General features: G+C 44.2%; 1 protein-coding gene across 1 annotated transcript in view; it reads right to left on the reverse strand.

Annotated features, from left to right (window-relative positions):
- Positions 1–1,159: 1,159 nt before the first annotated feature.
- The window catches only part of ICE1 (interactor of little elongation complex ELL subunit 1), a 292,267-nt gene continuing 271,908 nt past the window's right edge, over positions 1,160–21,518 (reverse strand). The window contains exon 21 of the mRNA XM_063922809.1: positions 1,160–4,150. Coding sequence (XP_063778879.1) covers positions 3,972–4,150 — 179 coding nt within the window. The 3' untranslated portion in view covers positions 1,160–3,971. The remainder of the gene's footprint in view (positions 4,151–21,518) is intronic.

Raw genomic sequence — 21,518 nt, forward strand, 5'->3', positions numbered from 1 at the left:
CTTCTAATACTCACCCGGATTCTTTCTTCTGGCTTTGTGAGGGGGGTGACGGCGCGGCTCTGGGAATGAGCAGCTAGGCGAACCAAGTGATCAGACCCTCTGGAGCTAATGGTGTCCAGTAGCCTAAGAAGCAGAGCCCTTGAACTCAGAAGAAGTAGGTCTGTTTCTCTCCCCTCATTCCCACGATGCAGGGAGCCTGTAGCCACCAGGTCTCCCTGAAAATAATAAACCTAACAAAGTCTTTTCAGAGAAACTCAGGAGAGCTCCCCTAGTGTGTGTCCAGTCTCTCTGGGCACAGAGTCTAACTGAAGTCTGGAGGAGGGGCATACAGGGAGGAGCCAGTACACACCCATTCAAAAAGTCTTATAGTGTGCCCATGTCTACTGCGGATCCCGTCTATACCCCATGGTCCTTTTGGAACCCCAGCATCCTCTAGGACGTATGAGAAATTGGTGGGGTTTTTTTACACAACAATTGGATAGAGGTGAAAGTAATGTGAAAAATACTCTTTTCGTGGCTGCGGCACTATCACCCCTAATTGGATGCCACCTATAATTTCTAATTGTTACAATTATTTTATATTGCTACATGAAGTTCTTTTATCTTTATGTATGAATAAAGTTTAACTACTATACTATTGGATTTATGGTCTCGGCAAGACACAGCATAGCGGTTTCTTTGTCTTTTGTTATTCTAGTGAGGTGAGCAATTGCCTCTAAATCTACCACTGCAGTTGTGTCTTTACACCTGTATATCATCAGGCGCTGGGTGTATCCCCCACAACATTAATTTTACCAACAAAGAAACTGACTACATTTAACACCCCAACCATCCTATTTCAATATATTATTTAACTTTTTTGGTTCAAAAGTATATCCGAAAAAATCCAAAACGTTACTAGTTTTGTGAAGTCACGCGGTGTCACCATTTTATAATCTTACTTGATCTTTATTTCACCAATGACAGGGAGCCTGTTTTATTTTTCCCCAGCAACTGCTTATTATCTTCAACTGTACCAAAAACTAGATTTTGCTTGTAGTCATCGGTTTCTGTGAAGTATTGTACCTCACCTCTACTGATCATACAATTTGTGATCTTTAAAAGCATGTTAATCTTATACAGACAAAGCCTCAACAAATGACGTCATACAATCAAATAGTTACATTTGTCCTTTTTATTATAAAGCATCTCAGATGCATACTAAAGTCAAAAAGCAAACAGTCAAAGACATTTTTTATACAATACATTCTATGTACAGGAACTAAAATTCCCAAAGTGGAATAACATCAAATGTGAAACACATTATAGGCCTATAGTATAATTACAGTCATTCCCAGAGATTTCCTAGTTATCTCAGTGAATATATAGATTTTTAAAACTGTACAAGGTGATTACATCAGTACCTGTATGGTACAGTGAAGAAAGTTAACGCGAGATAAATAAAAGAAGAAAATCTCACTTACTTGCACTCACCAGTGGGTCGCACAGCAGTCTAATTAGGATATCCTTCTGCTTATGTGGGAGGCTTTTTCTCCTGCTTGAGATGTTATCAAGTCCCCTCCACATGATCTTTATCATTCACTGGGATTTGATTTTACAGTGCATGTGATAAGGGCCTTGACAATGCCACGCATATTATTAAAACTAAATCTATAAAATAACCCTGCTCAGAGATAGAATTGCACCAGTGGACCTGCTGGGAAGGCCAGGTAAGTGAGAAATCCTCCTTTTGTTTTGCATAATAATCACTCAAAACCAAAATTTGTAGTTTTGGGTGAATTCCTCCTATTAACATTACAGAGTACCCAATGGATAGATGTGTATAATACTCAGAAAATGAAAAAATAAACAAAAACATCAAACATCCCACCACCTCACTAAACGGTCATTATCAATAGGCCTTCTAACAATGGAGTCTGCTTGCTTATCAATATGCAATCTCCTTTGAACATGAACATATATAAATAACCAGAGATGAGTCAAGCACGCTGTGAATGATCTGCAAAAAAAAATCAACAATTTGACTGCAAATAACTGGAGAGCCTTATTCATATTACAGGAGTGCTTTATAGGTCCATACAATGCAGAATCTAGCAGATTGTACAAAACCAACAAAAGGACAAATCCACTGCCTTAGTGACATCATGGTCTGCGTGGAATTCTTAAAGATTATTTCCAAGTTAAACTGATAAATTTTCATAAAATGCGCAGTCTCCTAAATAATGGGAATGATTGGCACAGATGTGTAATCGCCCACATAGAACTGCGTGACTAGCAAGATAACCCCCATTGATTTTGACAAGTTAGGAATGGATGAATGAATTACAAGCGTGATTTTTTTTCTCTCTTAGAAAACATTAACAGTTTACATTACTTGTTTTAGGTCATAAAACCTTATGGCCACAAATCTAGTGCAAAATTTACATTGCTTATAAATTAATTTCACATTTTAAAATGTTATGGCAGAGGGTTACATTAAAACCATAACCTAACATTGATTGATTGTTGTAACAGAATTATCTAGGTAGCCTGATTGCTGTACCAGGACACCTGGATAATTCTGTTATGCCAGTAAATTAGACAGGTGCACATCAAATTTAGACAGCAGCTGGTGCTGTGAAATGTTCAAATAAATAAGTAAAGGCTTTGAAAGCCATTCTCACAATTAAGAGAAATGATTGATGCAGGTATACATTTTAATAGAAAGCTTTTGGTTGCATAATGGAGGATGCATTCATATTTCTATTTGAAAATTGTTATATAGTGTTACTATGGGGAATAACTTCAATGACCGCCAATATGTTAAAAGGATGTGCCCAGTTCAAAATGCAGTTCTTGTCCCTTCTGTACCTCTGCAATAAAGGTCTGTCTTCTCTTTGAAATCATACATTGAAAGAGATCATGATATCAAGACCTGGCGAATGCACATAAACCCTGAATAGGTTACTGAAATGAAGCAGTGGGCAGACAGCAGTACAGACCGCTAGATAAATCTATGCAAATCAGATTCTCCTTAGTAGGGACTAAGGGATTTATCAAAGCTTGGAGAAAAGATACAATTCTGAGAGAAAGTACTAACCAATCACCTCCTAATTTACATGTTACAGGCTGTCTGAAAGATGACAGGAGCTCATTGGTTGGTACTTTATCTCTTACAGTTTTATCTTTTGCCAAGCTTTGATAAATACCCCCTAATTGTGCAGAAAAACTAGGGCTAATAGAAGACTCAATTAGAAGGAGATTCAATTAGAAGTTGGACTCACCGCGCTGCTATAACTCCTGGTTTAATGGCCGGAGCTATTCAACTACTAGCCAGTCTCCCTGCATGGTATATCCATAGCTAAAACAAGTTAACCCAAAGATGCCGGGCTAAGTACAAAGTGTGAACTTAATGTGGATTTTTCCCTGCAGCTCCAGAGGCTGTGTGGAATTATCCACATTAAGTGCATGCTCTGGGGCTTCCTGCCTGGCTGGGTGGCAATAAGTGATTAGCTCCTGGCAGAGCTGCATCCGTGCGGCTGATTGAATCTGTCCTTAGGTTACTGCTTTTTTTTTTTAGAAACAACCCCAAAGTTCTATTTAGCAACAAACCTCTAAATAAGACTCTTAAAAACATTATCTATTAGTTAAAACCAAATTAAAATTTGGTTACATAAAACAAAAATGATGTTTATGGTAATTTGCAAGACTCTTAAATTGAATAACTCACTAAGACAAGACATTTTCAGCTAAATATACTCTACAAAACCTTTACAGCCAGTGTTAAAATTTACAGATTTACAATGTTGTTGCGAGTTTTGTGCTTTGTCGGCTACCAAAACAAAAATGTACAAATACAAATGGCTCTTTTCCTTACATACCAAAGTGCTAACTAATTAAATGTAACAAAGAAAAAAGGCACTTCTACCCTACAGTGCAGAGGGCTCATGAATTTAAGCTCACTTTACACCCAAGGAATAAAATAAAATGATTCATTTTTCTTGAATACACATTGATGCAACTTCTTGCATACAACTTTCAACAGCTGGGGGAATGTTGTTCTTTGCGGTCTCTTTCCAGGTCTGTAGTGTCTGGTGTATGGTAGCCGGGTCACTGGGAGCCAAGTCACGAAGCATGTACACAGATGCCAACTGGACACCCCAAGGCATACCTGCACAACACAACAGAATAGCCCATGACTGGTTGATAGAGATGATAAATATATATAAAACTGAAAAAAAAATGATATATTATATTATAACACAAATATATATATATTTATTGATCCATTCATCATAACCGTAATGTCAGCACTGGCTTGCGCAAAACAATTGGATTCCCCCCATAGAGGTGAGGAGCAGCATTAGCCTTTTATTATATAGGATAGATGAAAAATCTCTCTATTATATATATATATATATATATATATATATATATACGCAAGCAGGCCAGCTGGACGGCACTCAGGGAGACTGGATATAATCAACAAACAGACAGCTGAAGCTGGTATGCAGTCAACGTTTTAGAACTTTACTTCTTTTTTCAAGACAACCAGATACAGATCACAAACAAACATATATACCTTACCCAAACCTCGTGCTGGCTGTGCGCTCCCGCACCCGTCGTGGACCGATGACGTCACTGGCTCCCGTCTGCGCCTACCGACCGGCATCACTTGGGGGCGAGGGCCGCAGCGTGCAAACCGTCACCATGGTGATAAACTAAAACACAAATACATGTCACCTCCGTGAGGAAGATCATTGTGCATGACCCTGAGCAGCATAGCATATAACACGTTATAAAGCATCCATGCAAACGGCTGTAATGTGCTAAGGTCAAATATAAGGCAAATAAGTCAATAAATAAATACTGATGCAAGGTGTAATTCTATACAAGCCGCAATTTGTAACATACAATATGCAAATCAGCCTTAAACTAACGTGATTCAATGCTGTAGTGACACAATAAAATTATCCTAAAAAGCTAGAAAAAGACAGAATTTCATTAAGACCATGTGGTCGGACAGTCTGAAGGCAATGGATCCATCTGGACTCTCGCTGAAGCAACTGTCGTCCACGGTTACCACCCCTAATATTGGGGGGTATCCAATCAATCATTTTATATTTAATAGTAGCTAGACCATGTTGGTATTCCTTGAAATGTCTAGCCACCGGTTGTTCAGACCCTTTGCCATCCAATGCTGCTCGTATCGCAGAGCGGTGCAAGGCTATTCTATCCTTAAATTGCCTAGTTGTTTTCCCCATGTAGAATTTTCCACATGGGCAACGGATGTAATAGACAACATAGCGACTTGTGCAGGTCAACGGGAACTTAATCTTAAACGTTTTCCCAGATCGTGGATGTCTAAACGTATCACCGACTTCCAGTGCGCAGGGTCAGAAGAGTCGTTTGTTGAGGCCATTACTTATATCAATCAGTTAGATCCTGATATTAAATTTACATACACGAGGAGCTTCACAGACATACACTTTTTGGACGTGGCAGTCCATCAAGATGATGGCCATCAATTACACACTTCTGTGTACTTCAAAGACACAGACCGGAATACAGCATTACATGCGGATAGTCATCACCCGCCGTCGATGAAATGGGGCTTGCCCTATGGGCAATTTCTCCAAATTTTTCGCATCTGCAGTAGTAGGACGGATGCTGAAGTACAGATTGATTTGATGATAATCAAGTTTTTACAGCGGGGTTACCAACTTAAGCTATTGAAAGAAGCAAAAAGCAAAGTGTTGGCCCTAGACAGACAACAGATGTTATTGAAACATTCTAAATATCCTGTGCAGAACAAAATCATTTGGACACAAGACTTTTCCACTAGTAGCTCCGAACTCATGAAGAAAGCAAGGACGATCTGGCCTATTATTTCTGAAGATAAGGCCTTACCTATGGTGAGAAAGCAATCCATTCTTCCTTCATACAGACGTGGCAGGAATTTGAAGGATATAGTGGTGCATAATGACATTACTCACTTTACCCCAGATAAACCTACACATTTTCTTTCCCGTAAACCTGGTAACTTTAGGTGTTTGGGATGCACCACCTGCAGCGCACTGGAAGTCGGTGATACGTTTAGACATCCACGATCTGGGAAAACGTTTAAGATTAAGTTCCCGTTGACCTGCACAAGTCGCTATGTTGTCTATTACATCCGTTGCCCATGTTTAAAATTCTACATGGGGAAAACAACTAGGCAATTTAAGGAGAGAATAGCCTTGCACCGCTCTGCGATACGAGCAGCATTGGATGGCAAAGGGTCTGAACAACCGGTGGCTAGACATTTCAAGGAATACCAACATGGTCTAGCTACTATTAAATATAAAATGATTGATTGGATACCCCCCAATATTAGGGGTGGTAACCGTGGACGACAGTTGCTTCAGCGAGAGTCCAGATGGATCCATTGCCTTCAGACTGTCCGACCACATGGTCTTAATGAAATTCTGTCTTTTTCTAGCTTTTTAGGATAATTTTATTGTGTCACTACAGCATTGAATCACGTTAGTTTAAGGCTGATTTGCATATTGTATGTTACAAATTGCGGCTTGTATAGAATTACACCTTGCATCAGTATTTATTTATTGACTTATTTGCCTTATATTTGACCTTAGCACATTACAGCCGTTTGCATGGATGCTTTATAACGTGTTATATGCTATGCTGCTCAGGGTCATGCACAATGATTTTCCTCACGGAGTTGACATGTATTTGTGTTTTTGTTTTAGTTTATCACCATGGTGACGGTTTGCACGCTGCGCCCCTCGCCCCCAAGTGATGCCGGTCCGTAGGCGCCGACAGAGCCAGTGACGTCATCGGTCCACGACGGGTGCGGGAGCGCACAGCCAGCACGAGGTTTGGGTAAGGTATATATGTTTGTTTGTGATCTGTATCTGGTTGTCTTGAAAAAAGAAGTAAAGTTCTGAAACGTTGACTGCATACCAGCTTCAGCTGTCTGTTTGTTGATTATATCCAGTCTCCCTGAGTGCCGTCCAGCTGGCCTGCTTGCGTATATCAGAAAAAACAACCCTGATCCAGGCGCTAATTTGTTAATTGTATTATTTACTCTTAATTTAAGATTTATAAATTTAGAGCTGCAATCTTTGTCCAGCTGTACCTGTGTACGTACAGCTAAAACTTGATCAAAACACTGATCAAGAAGCTACACAAGAAAAAAGAAAAGTGACTGATTGCGCTATTTCTCCAGGTGCGTATATGAATAAAAACACGTGTTTTTCACTTCTCTGGTGTTTATTTTAGTACAAACGTTATATCTCATACAACAATATAATAAAAAATTTTAAGTATGCATACTCATTGGGGGCACATTCTAAAAAATTATTTTATAATAATAAAAATGATGATATTTCTCTGTTTTAGACATCCAGTGCTCAAATCTATCAGAGACAATTAATAGTTACACTCCTGGATTAAAATGCAACATAATTTATGTATCCACAACGTTTAAACGGTGATTTTCCAAGGTGAAAACTCAGTTCTCTGTTTAAAGACACAGTTTCCACAACATTGAATATTGCTTATCTTCGTTGTATTAGAACTCAGTCTTTAGCATAGGACCACAGTTTTCATTCATATAATTGCAAAGTCCATAGACTGACAGTTTCTAAATTGAGCCGCTTACCACCGTGTCCGTGGATGCAGACGTGATGGGGAGATCCTCGCCGTGCACAGCGATGCTGGTTTGCTTTCCTTCTCCCCGTCCGTCCTCCGTGGTGGTAGCGGTGCTGGATGGTTTCTAACCCTCAACGTGAGTGGGGCCGCTTGTATGTGGACAATTTTCAGAATAGACTCTCCACCTTGCTAGCCGCGTCTCCTTTGATTGCAGTTCAGCTGGAGCGGCAGGTGTGTAGGAGGTCTCGTTGGTTGTCCTTAGCTCCCAATCCGGCAGGGTTGATCCCAAACAATGTCGCTGATCACTTGGCAGGGTGAAAGGAGAATTGCCAACGAGACCTCCTACACACCTGCCGCTCCAGCTGAACTGCAATCAAAGGAGACGCGGCTAGCAAGGTGGAGAGTCTATTCTGAAAATTGTCCACATACAAGCGGCCCCACTCACGTTGAGGGTTAGAAACCATCCAGCACCGCTACCACCACGGAGGACGGACGGGGAGAAGGAAAGCAAACCAGCATCGCTGTGCACGGCGAGGATCTCCCCATCACGTCTGCATCCACGGACACGGTGGTAAGCGGCTCAATTTAGAAACTGTCAGTCTATGGACTTTGCAATTATATGAATGAAAACTGTGGTCCTATGCTAAAGACTGAGTTCTAATACAACGAAGATAAGCAATATTCAATGTTGTGGAAACTGTGTCTTTAAACAGAGAACTGAGTTTTCACCTTGGAAAATCACCGTTTAAACGTTGTGGATACATAAATTATGTTGCATTTTAATCCAGGAGTGTAACTATTAATTGTCTCTGATAGATTTGAGCACTGGATGTCTAAAACAGAGAAATATCATCATTTTTATTATTATAAAATAATTTTTTAGAATGTGCCCCCAATGAGTATGCATACTTAAAAATTTTTATTATATTGTTGTATGAGATATAACGTTTGTACTAAAATAAACACCAGAGAAGTGAAAAACACGTGTTTTTATTCATATACGCACCTGGAGAAATAGCGCAATCAGTCACTTTTCTTTCTGCTTGCGTATATGGTGTGTCCAGGTCGGGCACCGGAGCGTGCTGTGTCTTTCAGTCAGGTGGAGTGCCAAACATTTTTGGTCTTTTTATATATATATATATATATATATATATATATACATATACATATACAGGTTGAGTCTCCCTTATCCAAAATGCTTGGGACCAGAGGTATTTTGGATATCGGATTTTTCCGTATTTTGGAATAATTGCATACCGTAATGAGATATCATGGTGATGGGACCTAAATCTAAGCACAGAATGCATTTATGTTTCATATACACCTTATACACACAGCCTGAAGGTAATTTTAGCAAATATTTTTTATAACTTTGTGCATTAAACAAAGTGTGTCTACATTCACACAATTCATTTATGTTTCATATACACCTTATACACACAGCCTGAAAGTCATTTAATACAATATTTTTAATAACTGTGTATTAAACAAAGTTTGTGTACATTGAGCCATCAAAAAACAAAGGTTTCACTATCTCACTCTCACTCAAAAAAGTCCGTATTTCGGAATATTTGGATATGGGATACTCAACCTGTATATATATATATATATATATATATATATATATATATATATATATAAATATATAAATCTCTCTACACACAAATATTTGTGCATGCATACAGGGTGGTCCATAAGTGTGGAAACACCCATATAAAAAGGAAAATAGGATTTATATGTCCCACCAGTAAATCCTTTTCTCGTAGTCTGTGGAGGATGCTGGGGTACATTTTAGTACCATGGAGTATAGATGGGTCCACTAGGAGCCATTGGCACTTTAAGAGTTTAATAGTGTGGGCTGGCTCCTCCCTCTATGCCCCTCCTACCAAACTCAGTCTCAGTCAAACTGTGCCCGAGGAGACGGACATACATCGAGAGAAGGAAATACACAGATAGTGGTGACATTCACACCAGCTCACACATACAACAAAAGTAAAGCCAAGCTAACCAACTCGGAACAGTTCAGCAACGGCTGAACCAACAATACTGATCCAAGTAACAATGCAGGAATACGAAGCACTGGGCAGGCGCCCAGCATCCTCTACGGACTACGAGAAAAGAATTTACCGGTAGGTAATAAAAATCCTATTTTCTCTTACGTCCTAGAGGGTGCTGGGGTCCATTTTAGTACCATGGGGATGTACCAAAGCTTCCAGTACAGGAGGGAGTGCGCTGAGGTTCCTGCAGAACAGATTGACCAAACTTTAGGTCCTCAGAGGCCAAAGTATCGAACTTGTAGAACTTAGCAAACATGTTCGACCCTGACCAAGTAGCAGCTCGGCAAAGTTGTAAAGTCGAGACACCCCGAGCAGCCGCCCAGAAAGAACCCACTTTACGAATAGAGTGGGCCTGAACAGATTTTGGACACTGCAAGCCTGCCGTAGAATAAGCATGCTGGATAGTGAATCTGATCCAGCGAGAAATTGTCTGCTTAGAAGCAGGACACCCAACCTTGTTGGAATCATAAAGGACAAACACAGCGTCTGACTTCCTGTGACGAGAAGTTTTCTTCACATATATTTTCAAAGCCCGCACAACATCCAGGGACTTTGAGGTAATCGAGGTGTCAGTAGCCACTGGCACCACAATAGTATCACAAAACAATGGAAGCAGCCTTGCGCACTTAAAGCATACAATAGCAGCAAATTTCAAACAAAAAGGAATACACCCAAAACTCTAGGAACGAATTGAAAAAATAAGATTTTAAACCTACCGGCTAAAAATTTTTCTCGTAGTCCGTAGAGGATGCTGCGGACTCCGTAAGGACCATGGGGATAGACGGGCTCCGCAGGAGACATGAGCACTTTAAGAAAGACTTTAGGTATGGGTGTGCACTGGCTCCTCCCTCTATGCCCCTCCTCCAGACCTCAGTTAGAGAAACTGTGCCCAGAGGAGACGGACAGTACGAGGAAAGGATTTTTGTAAATCCAAGGGCAAGATTCATACCAGCCACACCAATCACACCGTATAACTTGTGATATACTAACCAGTTAACAGTATGAAAACAACATAGCATCAGTCCAAGACTGATGAAAACTATAACATAACCCTTATGTAAGCAAAACTATATACAAGTCTTGCAGAAGTAGTCCGCACTTGGGACGGGCACCCAGCATCCTCTACGGACTACAAGAAAAAGATTTACCGGTAGGTTTAAAATCTTATTTTCTCTTACGTCCTAGAGGATGCTGGGGACTCCATAAGGACCATGGGGATTATACCAAAGCTCCCAAACGGGCGGGAGAGTGCGGATGACTCTGCAGCACCGATTGAGCAAACAGGAGGTCCTCCTCAGCCAGGGTATCAAACTTATAGAATTTTGCAAAGGTGTTTGAATCCGACCAAGTAGCAGCTCGGCATAGTTGTAGTGCCGAGACCCCGCAGGGAGACGCCCAAGAAGAGCTCACCTTCCTAGTGGAATGGGCCTTGACTGATTTTGGTAACGGCAATCCAGCCGTAGAATGAGCCTGCTGAATCGTGTTACAGATCCAGCGAGCAATAGTCTGCTTTGAAGCAGGGGCGCCAACCTTGTTGGCCGCATATAGGACAAACAGTGCTTCTGTTTTTCTGACTCTAGCCGTTCTGGCCACGTAAATTTTCAAAGCCCTGACTACATCAAGGGACTCGGAATCCTCCAAGTCGCGCGTAGCAACAGGCACCACAATAGGTTGGTTCATATGAAAAGATGACACCACCTTAGGCAAGAATTGAGGGTGGGTCCGCAATTCCGCTCTATCCATATGGAAAACTAGATAGGGGCTTTTATGAGTCAAAGCCGCCAATTCCGACACTCGCCTAGCCGAAGCCAAGGCTAACAACATGACCACTTTCCAAGTGAGATATTTCAACTCCACTGTTTTAAGTGGTTCAAACCAGTGCGACTTAAGGAAACTCAACACCACGTTAAGGTCCCAAGGTGCCACCGGAGGTACAAAAGGAGGCTGAATATGCAGCACTCCCTTTACAAAAGTCTGTACTTCTGGGAGAGAAGCCAATTCTTTTTTAAAGAAAATGGATAAGGCCGAAATCTGAACCTTAATGGAGCCTAATTTTAGGCCCAAATTCACTCCAGATTGTAGGAAGTGAAGGAAACGGCACAGATGGAATTCTTCCGGAGGCGCATTCCTGGCCTCACACCAAGTAACATATTTTCGCCATATACGGTGATAATGTTTAGCTGTCACGTCCTTCCTAGCCTTTATCAGAGTAGGAATGACCTCATTCGTAATGCCCTTTTCCGCTACGATCCGGCGTTCAACCGCCATGCCGTCAAACGCAGCCGTGGTAAGTCTTGGAACAGACAGGGCCCCTGTTGCAACAGGTCCAGGTCCTGTCGTAGAGGAAGAGGCCACGGATCTTCTGTGAGCATTTCCAGTAGATCCGGATACCAGGTCCTTCGTGGCCAATCTGGAACAATGAGAATTGTCTGTACTGGTCTTTTCCTTATTATTCTCAACACCTTTGGGATGAGAGGAAGAGGAGGAAACACATAGACCGACTGGAAAACCCACGGTGTCACTAGGGCGTCCACAGCCACTGCCTGAGGGTCTCTTGACCTGGCGCAATACCTCTGTAGCTTTTTGTTGAGGCGGGATGCCATCATGTCTATCTGGGGCAGTCCCCACTGACTTGCAATCTGTGCGAAGACTTCCTGATGAAGTCCCCACTCTCCTGGATGCAGGTCGTGTCTGCTGAGAAAGTCTGCTTCCCAGTTGTCGACTCCCGGAATGAACACTGCTGACAGTGCGCGTACATGATTTTCCACCCAGCGAAGAATCCTGGCGGCTTCCGCCATTGCCACTCTGCTCCTTGTGCCGCCTTGGCAGTTTACATGAGCCACTGCGGTGATGTTGTCTGACTGGATCAGAACTGGACGGTCGCGCAGTAAGGTCTCCGCTTGACGTAGGGCGTTGTATATGGCCCTCAGTTCCAGGATGTTGATGTGAAGACAAGTCTCTTGACTTGACCAAAGACCTTGGAAGTTTCTTCCCTGCGTGACTGCTCCACAAACTCGGAGGCTCGCGTCGGTGGTCACCAGGATCCAGTCCCGAATGCCGAACCTGCAGCCTTTTAGAAGGTGAGCACTCTGCAGCCACCACAGGAGAGATACCCTGGCTCTGGGGGACAGGGTGATCAACTGATGAATTTGTAGATGTGACCCGGACCACTTGTCCAATAGGTCCCATTGGAAAGTCCTCGCATGGAACCTGCCGAAGGGAATGGCTTCGTATGATGCCACCATCTTTCCCAGGACTCGAGTGCAGTGATGCACTGACACCTGTTTTGGCTTCAATAAGTTCCTGACTAGAGTCATGAGTTCCTGAGCTTTTTCTATCGGAAGATAAACCCTTTTCTGGTCTGTATCCAGAATCATGCCCAAGAAAGTCAGACGAATAGTAGGAACCAACTGCGACTTCGGGATATTGAGAATCCAGCCGTGTTGCTGTAACAACCTTCAGTGAAAGTGATACGCTGTTCAGTAACTGCTCTCTTGATCTCCCTTTTATGAGGAGATCGTCCAAGTACAGGATAATTGTGACACCTTGCTTGCGCAGGAGCACCATCATTTCCGCCATTACCTTGGTGAAAATCCTCGGGGCCGTGGAAAGCCCAAACGGCAACGTCTGAAATTGGTAATGACAATCCTGTACCGCGAATCTCAGGTACGCCTGATGAGGTGGATAAATGGGAACATGAAGGTATGCATACTTTATGTCCAGAGATACCATAAAATCCCCCCCTTCCAGGCTGGCGATGACCGCTCTGAGCGATTCAATCTTGAACCTTTTCAAGTATAGGTTCAGGGATTTTAAATTTAAAATGGGTCTGACCGAACCGTCCGGTTTCGGGACCACAAATAGGGTTGAGTAATATCCCCTCCCTTGTTGAAGCAGGGGAACCTTGACCACCACCTGTTCAAGATACAATTTGTGAATTGCATTTAACACTATCTCCCTTTCCGGGGGAGAAGCAGGTAGGGCCGATTTGAAAAACCGTCGAGGAGGCACCTCTTCGAATTCCAGCTTGTAACCCTGGGAAACAATTTCTATTGCCCAGGGATCCACCTGGGAGTGAAACCAGATGTGGCTGAAAACTCGAAGACGTGCCCCCACTGGGGCGGACTCCTGTAGCGGAGCCCCAGCGTCATGCGGTGGATTTTGTAGAGGCCGGGGAGGACTTCTGTTCCTGGGAACTAGCTGTGTTGTGCAGCTTTTTTCCTCTGCCAAGAAAGGACGCACCTCGTACTTTCTTGTTTCTTTGTGATCGAAAGGACTGCATTTGATAATGTGGCGCTTTCTTAGGCTGTGAGGGAATATAAGGTAGAAAATTTGATTTGCCAGCTGTAGCTGTGGAGACCAGGTCCGAGAGACCTTCCCCAAACAATTCCTCACCCTTGTAAGGTAAAACCTCCATATGCCTCTTTGAGTCGGCATCACCTGTCCATTGCCGGGTCCATAGGACTCATCTAGCAGAAATGGACATCGCGTTGATTCTAGAACCCAGTAGACTAATGTCTCTTTGAGCATCTCTCATATATAAGACCGCATATTTTATATGCCCTAGGGTCAATAAAATGGTATCCTTATCTAGGATCTCAATATCCGCTGATAAGGTATCTGTCCATGCTGCTACCGCGCTACAAACCAAGGCCGACGCAATCGCCGGTCTGAGTAAGGTACCCGAATGTGTGTAAATGGACTTCAAGATAACCTCCTGCTTGCGGTCAGCAGGATCCCTGAGGGTAGCCGTATCTTGGGATGGCAGCGCTACCTTTTTGGATAAGCGTGTTCATGCTTTGTCCACCCTAGGGGAGGATTCACACCATATCCTGTCCGTTGGCGGGAAAGGATACGCCATAAGAATCCTTTTGGGAATCTGCAGTTTTTTGTCTGGAGATTCCCAAGCTTTTTCACATAATTCGTTCAACTCATGTGAGGGGGGGAAAGGTTACCTCAGGTTTCTTTCCCTTATACATGTGTACCCTCGTGTCAGGGACAGGGGGTTCCTCTGTGATATGCAAAACATCTTTTATTGCAATGATCATATATCAAATACATTTAGCCAATTTTGGCTGTAACTTTGCATCATCGTAGTCGACACTGGAGTCAGAATCCGTGTCGGTATCTGTGTCTACAATTTGGGATAGTGGGCGCTTTTGAGACCCCGAAGGTCCCTGCGACATAGGGACAGACATGGGTTGACTCCCTGGCTGCTTCCTAGCTTCAGCTTTGTCTAATCTTTTGTGCAATAAATTTACATTAGCACTTAAAACCTTCCACATATCCATCCAGTCAGGTGTCGGCGTTGTCGACGGAGACACCACACTCATTCTCTCCTCCTCCTCCCCCTGAAAGCCTTCTATCTCAGACATGTCGACACACGCGTACCGACACACCACACACTCAGGGAATCCTCTTATCTGAAGACAGTTCCCCCACAAGGCCCTTTGGAGAGACAGAGAGAGAGTATGCCAGCACACACCCAGCGCTATATGACCCAGGAAAAAACACTATATAAATATATGTTTACCCAGTAGCGCTGTTTATACATATATAAATGCGCCAAATTATGTGCCCCCCCCCCCCCCCACTTCTTCAAAACCCTCTTCCACCGTGGTTAAGCAGGGGAGAGTCCGGGGAGCTTCCTCTCAGCGCTGTGCTGTGGAGAAAATGGCGCTGGTGAGTGCTGAGGGAGAAGCCCCGCCCCCTCGGCGGCGGGCTTCTGTCCCGCTCAAATATACTGAAAACTGGTGGGGGCTCTTTATATATACAGTGCCCAACTGTATATATACCCTTACAGTGACTGCCGTGTGTGAGGTGTATGGGAGCAATGGCGCACAGCTTCACCGCTGTGCGTTACCTCAGTGAAGATCATGAAGTCTTCTGCCGCCTATGAAGTCTTCTTTTCTTCTCATACTCACCCGGGTTCCATCTTCCGGCTCTGGAAGGAGGACGGCGGCGCGGCTCTGGGACGGACGGCGAGGGTGAGGCCTGCGTACCGATCCCTCTGGAGCTAATGGTGTCCAGTAGCCTAAGAAGCAGTGCCTTGAAACTCACAGAAGTAGTCTGCTTCTCTATCCTCAGTCCCTCGATGCAGGGAGTCTGTTGCCAGCAGGCTCCCTGAAAATAAAAAACCTAACAAAATACTTTCTGACAGGAAACTCAGGAGAGCTCCCTGCAATGCACCCAGTCTCCTCTGGGCACAGTAGTAAACCGAGGTCTGGAGGAGGGGCATAGAGGGAGGAGCCAGTGCACACCCATACCTAAAGTCTTTCTTAAAGTGCCCATGTCTCCTGCGGAGCCCGTCTATCCCCATGATCCTTACGGAGTCCCCAGCATTTTCTAGGACGTAAGAGAAACAGAAGTTTAAAACTAGCGCTGTGGTAAAGCTAATAATCTATGTGAAACCTTCGATACAAAGTGGGAGAAATGAGTCACACTGAGGTGGAGAAGTGGACTCAAATTTTCTCAGTTGAAAAAAACATGTTCTTTTCTTATTGGAATGGAACTTACATTACGTTCCTTCCACAATAGGTTGGTTGATCTGAAAAGCCGACACAACCTTTGGAAGAAATTGCTGACGCGTTCTGAGTTCAGCCCTATCTTCATGGAAAATCAAGTAGGGGCTCTTGAGCAACTATGCCCCTACTTCAGACACACGTCTTGCAGATGCCAATGCCAACAGTGTGACTGTCTTCCAAGTAAGAAACTTTACGTCCACCTCCTGTAAAGGCTAGAACCAATCCAATTGCAGGAACTGCAGCACCACATTAAGATCCCAAGGTGCCGTAGGAGGCACAAAGGGTGGCTGGATGTGCAGAAATCCTTTCAAGAAAGACTGAACCTCAGGGAGAGCAGCCAATTGTTTCTGGAAGAAAATGGATAAGGCCGAAATCTTGATGGAGCCCAAGCGTAGGCCCACATCCACACCAGCCTGCAGAAAGAGGAGGAAACGTCCCAGTAGAAACTCCACCGTAGGAAACTTCTTGGATCCACACCAAGACACATACTTTTTCCAAATCCGATGGTAATGTTTTGATGTTACTCCCTTCCTAGCCTATATCAGGTTAGGAATGACCTTTTTCGGAATGCCCTTCCAACCTCCATGCCGTCAAACGTAGCCGCGTTAAGTCTTGATAGGTCAATGGCCCCTGCTGTAGAAGGTCCTCGCGAAGAGGAAGAGGCCTCGGATCCTCCAGCAGTAATTCCAGAAGATCCGCGTACCAAGCTCTTCTTGGCCAGTCCAGAGCAATGAGTATCACCTGAACTCTTGTTCTTTTTATGAGTTTGATAATTCTTGGGATGAGTGGAAGTGGAGGAAACGCATACAACTGACTTGTACGTCCACAGAGTTACCAGTGCATCCACCGCCACTGCGTGTGGGTCTCTCGACCTGGAACAGTACCTACGAAGTTTGTTGTTGAGGCAAGAGGCCATCATGTCTATCTGAGGTACACCCCATTGGCTTGTCACCTCTGCGAACACCTCCGGGTGGAGGCCCCATTCTCCTGGATGGAGATCGTGTCTGCTGAGGAAGCCCGCTTCCCAGTTGTCCACTCCCGGAACGAAGATGGCTGACAGCGCCATCACGTGCCTTTCTGCCCAGAGGAGGATTCTTGTTACCTCTGACATAGCCGCTCTGCTCTTCGTTCCGCCCTGCTCTTCGTTCCGCCCTGTCTGTTTATGTAGGACACTGCCGTTACATTGTCCGACTGAACCTGAATTACCTGATTTTGCAGAAGATGTGCCGCTTGTAGGAGGTCGTTGTGTATGGCCCGTAGTTTCAGAATGTTTATTGGAAGGACGGATTCCAGACTTGACCACTTTCCTTGGAAGTTTTCTCCTTGGATAACTGCTCCCCAACCTCTGACACTTGCATCCGTGGTTAGGAGGATCCAATTCTGAATCCCAAACCTGCGGCCTTCGAGTAGGTGAGAAGTTTACAGAGACCAGAGGAGTGAAATTCTGGCTTTTGACGACAGGCGTATCCGCTGGTGCATGTGAAGATGTGATCCCGACCATTTGTCTAGGAGATCTGATTGGAGGAACCTCACATGGAATCTTCCGTACTGTAGAGCCTCGTAGGAGGCAACCATTTTTTTCATAAGGTGAATGCACTGATGAACAGATACCCGGGCTGGCTTCAGGACATCCCGGACCATTGATTGGATCACCAACGCTTTCTCCACCGGTAGAAACACCCTCTGCACTTCCGTGTCGAGTATCATCCCCAGGAAGGGCAGTCTCTTTGTCGGCTCCAAATGTGACTTTGGAAAGTTCAGGATCCACCCATGATCCTGGAGTAGTCGAGTTGAGAGAGCAATACTCTGCAACATCCTCTCCTTGGAAGACGCTTTTATCAGCAGATCGTCCAGATATGGAATTATGTTCACTCCCTGTCTGCGGAGGAGTAACATCATCTCTGCCATGACGTTGGTGAACACCTTCGGTGCTGTGGAGACGGAAAATGGCAGTGCTGGGAACTGATACTGACAATCCAGCAGTGCAAATCTGAAATAAGCCTGGTGAGGCGGCCATATCGGGATGTGAAGGTAGGCATCCTTGATATCCAGGGATACTAGGAATTCCTCCTCCTCCAGACTCCATCTTGAATTTGAATTCCCTCAAGTAGGGGTTCAATGACTTTAGGTTGAATATCGGCCTTACCGAACCGTCCGGTTTCGGTACCACAAACAGGTTTGAGTAATAACCCTTATGTTGTAGGTGAGGTGCAACTGGAACAATTACATTTATTTGAACACATTTTTGAATGGCTTCCAGTAGGATAGCACTTTCTGTCAGCAAAGCTTGTAAGCCTGATTTGAAGAATCTGTGAGGTGGGAGTTCTTGAAACTCCAGTCTGTATCCCTGGGCAACAATATCCCTAACCCAGGGGTCTAGGCATGATGACGCCCAAACGTGACTGAAAGCTTTTAGCCTCGCTCCCACCTGTCCGACCCCCAGGCTGGGAGGTCCACCGTCAAGCTGAAGATTTTGACTAAATAGAACCTGGTTTTTGTTCCTGGGATCCTGTTGGTGCAGGTTTCCTGGACTTTCCCTGATCTCCTCTGAAGAAGGTGGGAGGGGGTTTGGATTTTTTTTTATTTTGCGGTCCGAAAGGACTGCAGCGTAATCGAAGGATAAGATTTCCTAGCTGGTGGTTGCCATGGAGATCCACGCATCCAATGCTTCCCCAAACAGAGCCCGACCTGTGAAGTTCTCCACGCTTTTCTTGGATTCTGCATCCGCAGTCCACTGACGTAGCCAGAGTCCTCTGCGTGCCGAGACCGTCATGGAAGTAGCCCGTGCATTCAGCATGCCAAGGTCCTTCATGGCCTCCACCATGAACCCTGCAGAATCCTGTATGTGACGCAAAAACAATTCAGTGTCACTTCTATCCATAGTATCTAAGTCCTCTAGCAATGTGCCTGACCACTTTAATATGGCTTTAGAAATCCACGCACAAGCAATAGTGGGCCTTAAAGCTACGCCAGTAGCGGTGTATAATGATTTGAGGGTAGTCTCAATCTTGCGGTCAGCCGGCTCTTTCAGAGCGGTTGAACCTGGAACGGCTAAAACCACCTTTGACAACCTAGATAAAGAAGCGTCAACTATAGGGGGGGGGTTTCCCACTTTTTTCTATCCTTTTCAGGACAAGGGAAAGCAATGAGAACCCTTTTTGGGATCTGGAATTTTCTCTCTGGGTTTTCCCAGGATTTTTCAAACAAAGTTTAACTCCTTGGAGGCCGGGAAGGTAAGCGAGAATTTCTTACTTTATGTGAAATAAGATTCCTCTACCTGCTCAGGTACCTTCTCAGTTATGTGTAAAATGTCCCTAATGGCTTCAATCATTAGTTGCACCCCCTTGGCAAGTGATGCATCTTCCCCCTGCATATCCCCATCACCGGTCCCTGTATCAGAGTCGGTATCAGTGTCAACTTGCATTATCTGGGCAAGTGCTCGTTTTTGTGGGTACGTAGGGGGGTTCTTAGACGAAGCAGTGGGGGCCGAGTATGCCAAATCTTCCACAGATTTTCTCAAAAATGGTTTCTTTCTCAGTCTGTGACATCCTAGTTGAAATCTGGGATATCATGCCCCATAAAGAATCCACCCATGGGGCTGGGAAAGTACAATGCAGTCCTGAGTACATGGAATAGACTCTTCAGGAGAAGATAAACACTCTGCAGTACAGAACACAGATTCCTTAGACATGGTAACGTGGACATACACTTACACACCCACACAGGAAAATGTCAGACACAGTTTCCCCCAGAGTACCTGCAGAGAAGCACAGAGTATAAGGAGCCAGCCACACAGCGCCCCTGTGGGTAGTTATTATGATAAAAGCCCGGCGCTGACTAACCAACCTTAATAGGTAAATTAGTACTAACAAACACACTCCCCCCCCCCCCCGTCTATAACACCTTGGTATCGCAGAGGATAACGGGAGTTAAGTGGAGGTCAGCATCTTGTTCCTAAGATCTGCAGGGAGAAAATGGCGCTGTGAGTGCTGGATCCACTCTGAGGAGAAGCCACGGCTCCTGTAATGGCATGCGGCTTCCCGCACAATTTGTTCCTTGTTAGCTGTTTTGTACCAGTTTAGGGTGATCGCGCTGGCCCAGGACACCCCTCAAAGCGCCTACACTGTGTGTTGCTGAGCCTTCATGGAGCGCAGCCTGTCAGAGCTGCGCTCCCACCATTGTGCTGCCATTCTCGTTGGCGACCCGCTAACCAACACTCTTCTTTCTTCTGGCTCTGTTAGGGGGTGACTTACAATCAGGACCTCAGTGCCCTGTCAGTGGAGATAGAGAACCTCCTCCCCACCCCCCCACCCCCAAGTCCCACGAAGCAGGGAGGCTGTTGCCAGCAGCCTTCCTGTAACCTATTACTCTTATTAAAACAAAAAAAAAAACTAAGAAAACTCCTAGGAGCTCCCCTAGCTGTGACCGGCTCCACTGGGCACATTTTCTAAACTTAGTCTGGTAGGAGGGGCATAGAGGGAGGAGCCAGCCCACACTATTAATTTCTTAAAGTGCCCATGGCTCCTAGTGGACCCATCTATACCCCATGGTACTAAAATGGACCCCCAGCATCCTCTAGGACGTAAGAGAAATGAGTAAGGAAATATTAATCCAGTATCTACACATATTGTATGATATGGGAGTGGGGGAATACTTTTTTGGGTACTTGTATGTCACTAGCATGTCGGTCATCTTATATACAGCACTCATTTTTTTAACTGGGAATGCAAAATTTCATAAGAAAAACAATGGCGTCCTTTCTTTTATTGCATCTTTATTCATTCTCGAGTTTTAACAGAGTTTTCTTTTGTAGGTAGTGGATTACTATGTCCTTACTCATTTCCTTTTCATTAGGGTGTTTCCACACTTATGGACCAGTGTGCGTTTTAGCAGCAACCCCTGGAGGATCCTCTGTTAGTAGGAACCAATGAAATACATATAAACAAAACAATTCCAGAGTGCGCTAGCGAATAATCAAATTGGACTGTATCCTATTTTCAACAATCCACATTTGAACAACCCTCCATATAGTGGATTTTTTTTGAAGATAAGGAATTATATAGTTCTTATAGTCCAATATTGATCTGGAAGGTAATTCTGAAAGAGATACCCTCTCACCAGAAAAAACACAAACAGAGCCAAATGGTTAATCAGTAAGAGATACTAGATATTTCTTTTAATTTAAAACAGTTCATTATGTTTTAAAATAGTAGTTTTACATACATCAATAAAACCTTCCTCCACCTTGTTAAGGTGTGAGCTCAGGAAAGTATCCTCAACTTTTTGCTGTTAAAACCCTACGCAT

The sequence above is a fragment of the Pseudophryne corroboree genome, chromosome 5 (genome assembly GCF_028390025.1).
Source record: "Pseudophryne corroboree isolate aPseCor3 chromosome 5, aPseCor3.hap2, whole genome shotgun sequence".
Lineage (NCBI taxonomy): Eukaryota > Metazoa > Chordata > Amphibia > Anura > Myobatrachidae > Pseudophryne > Pseudophryne corroboree.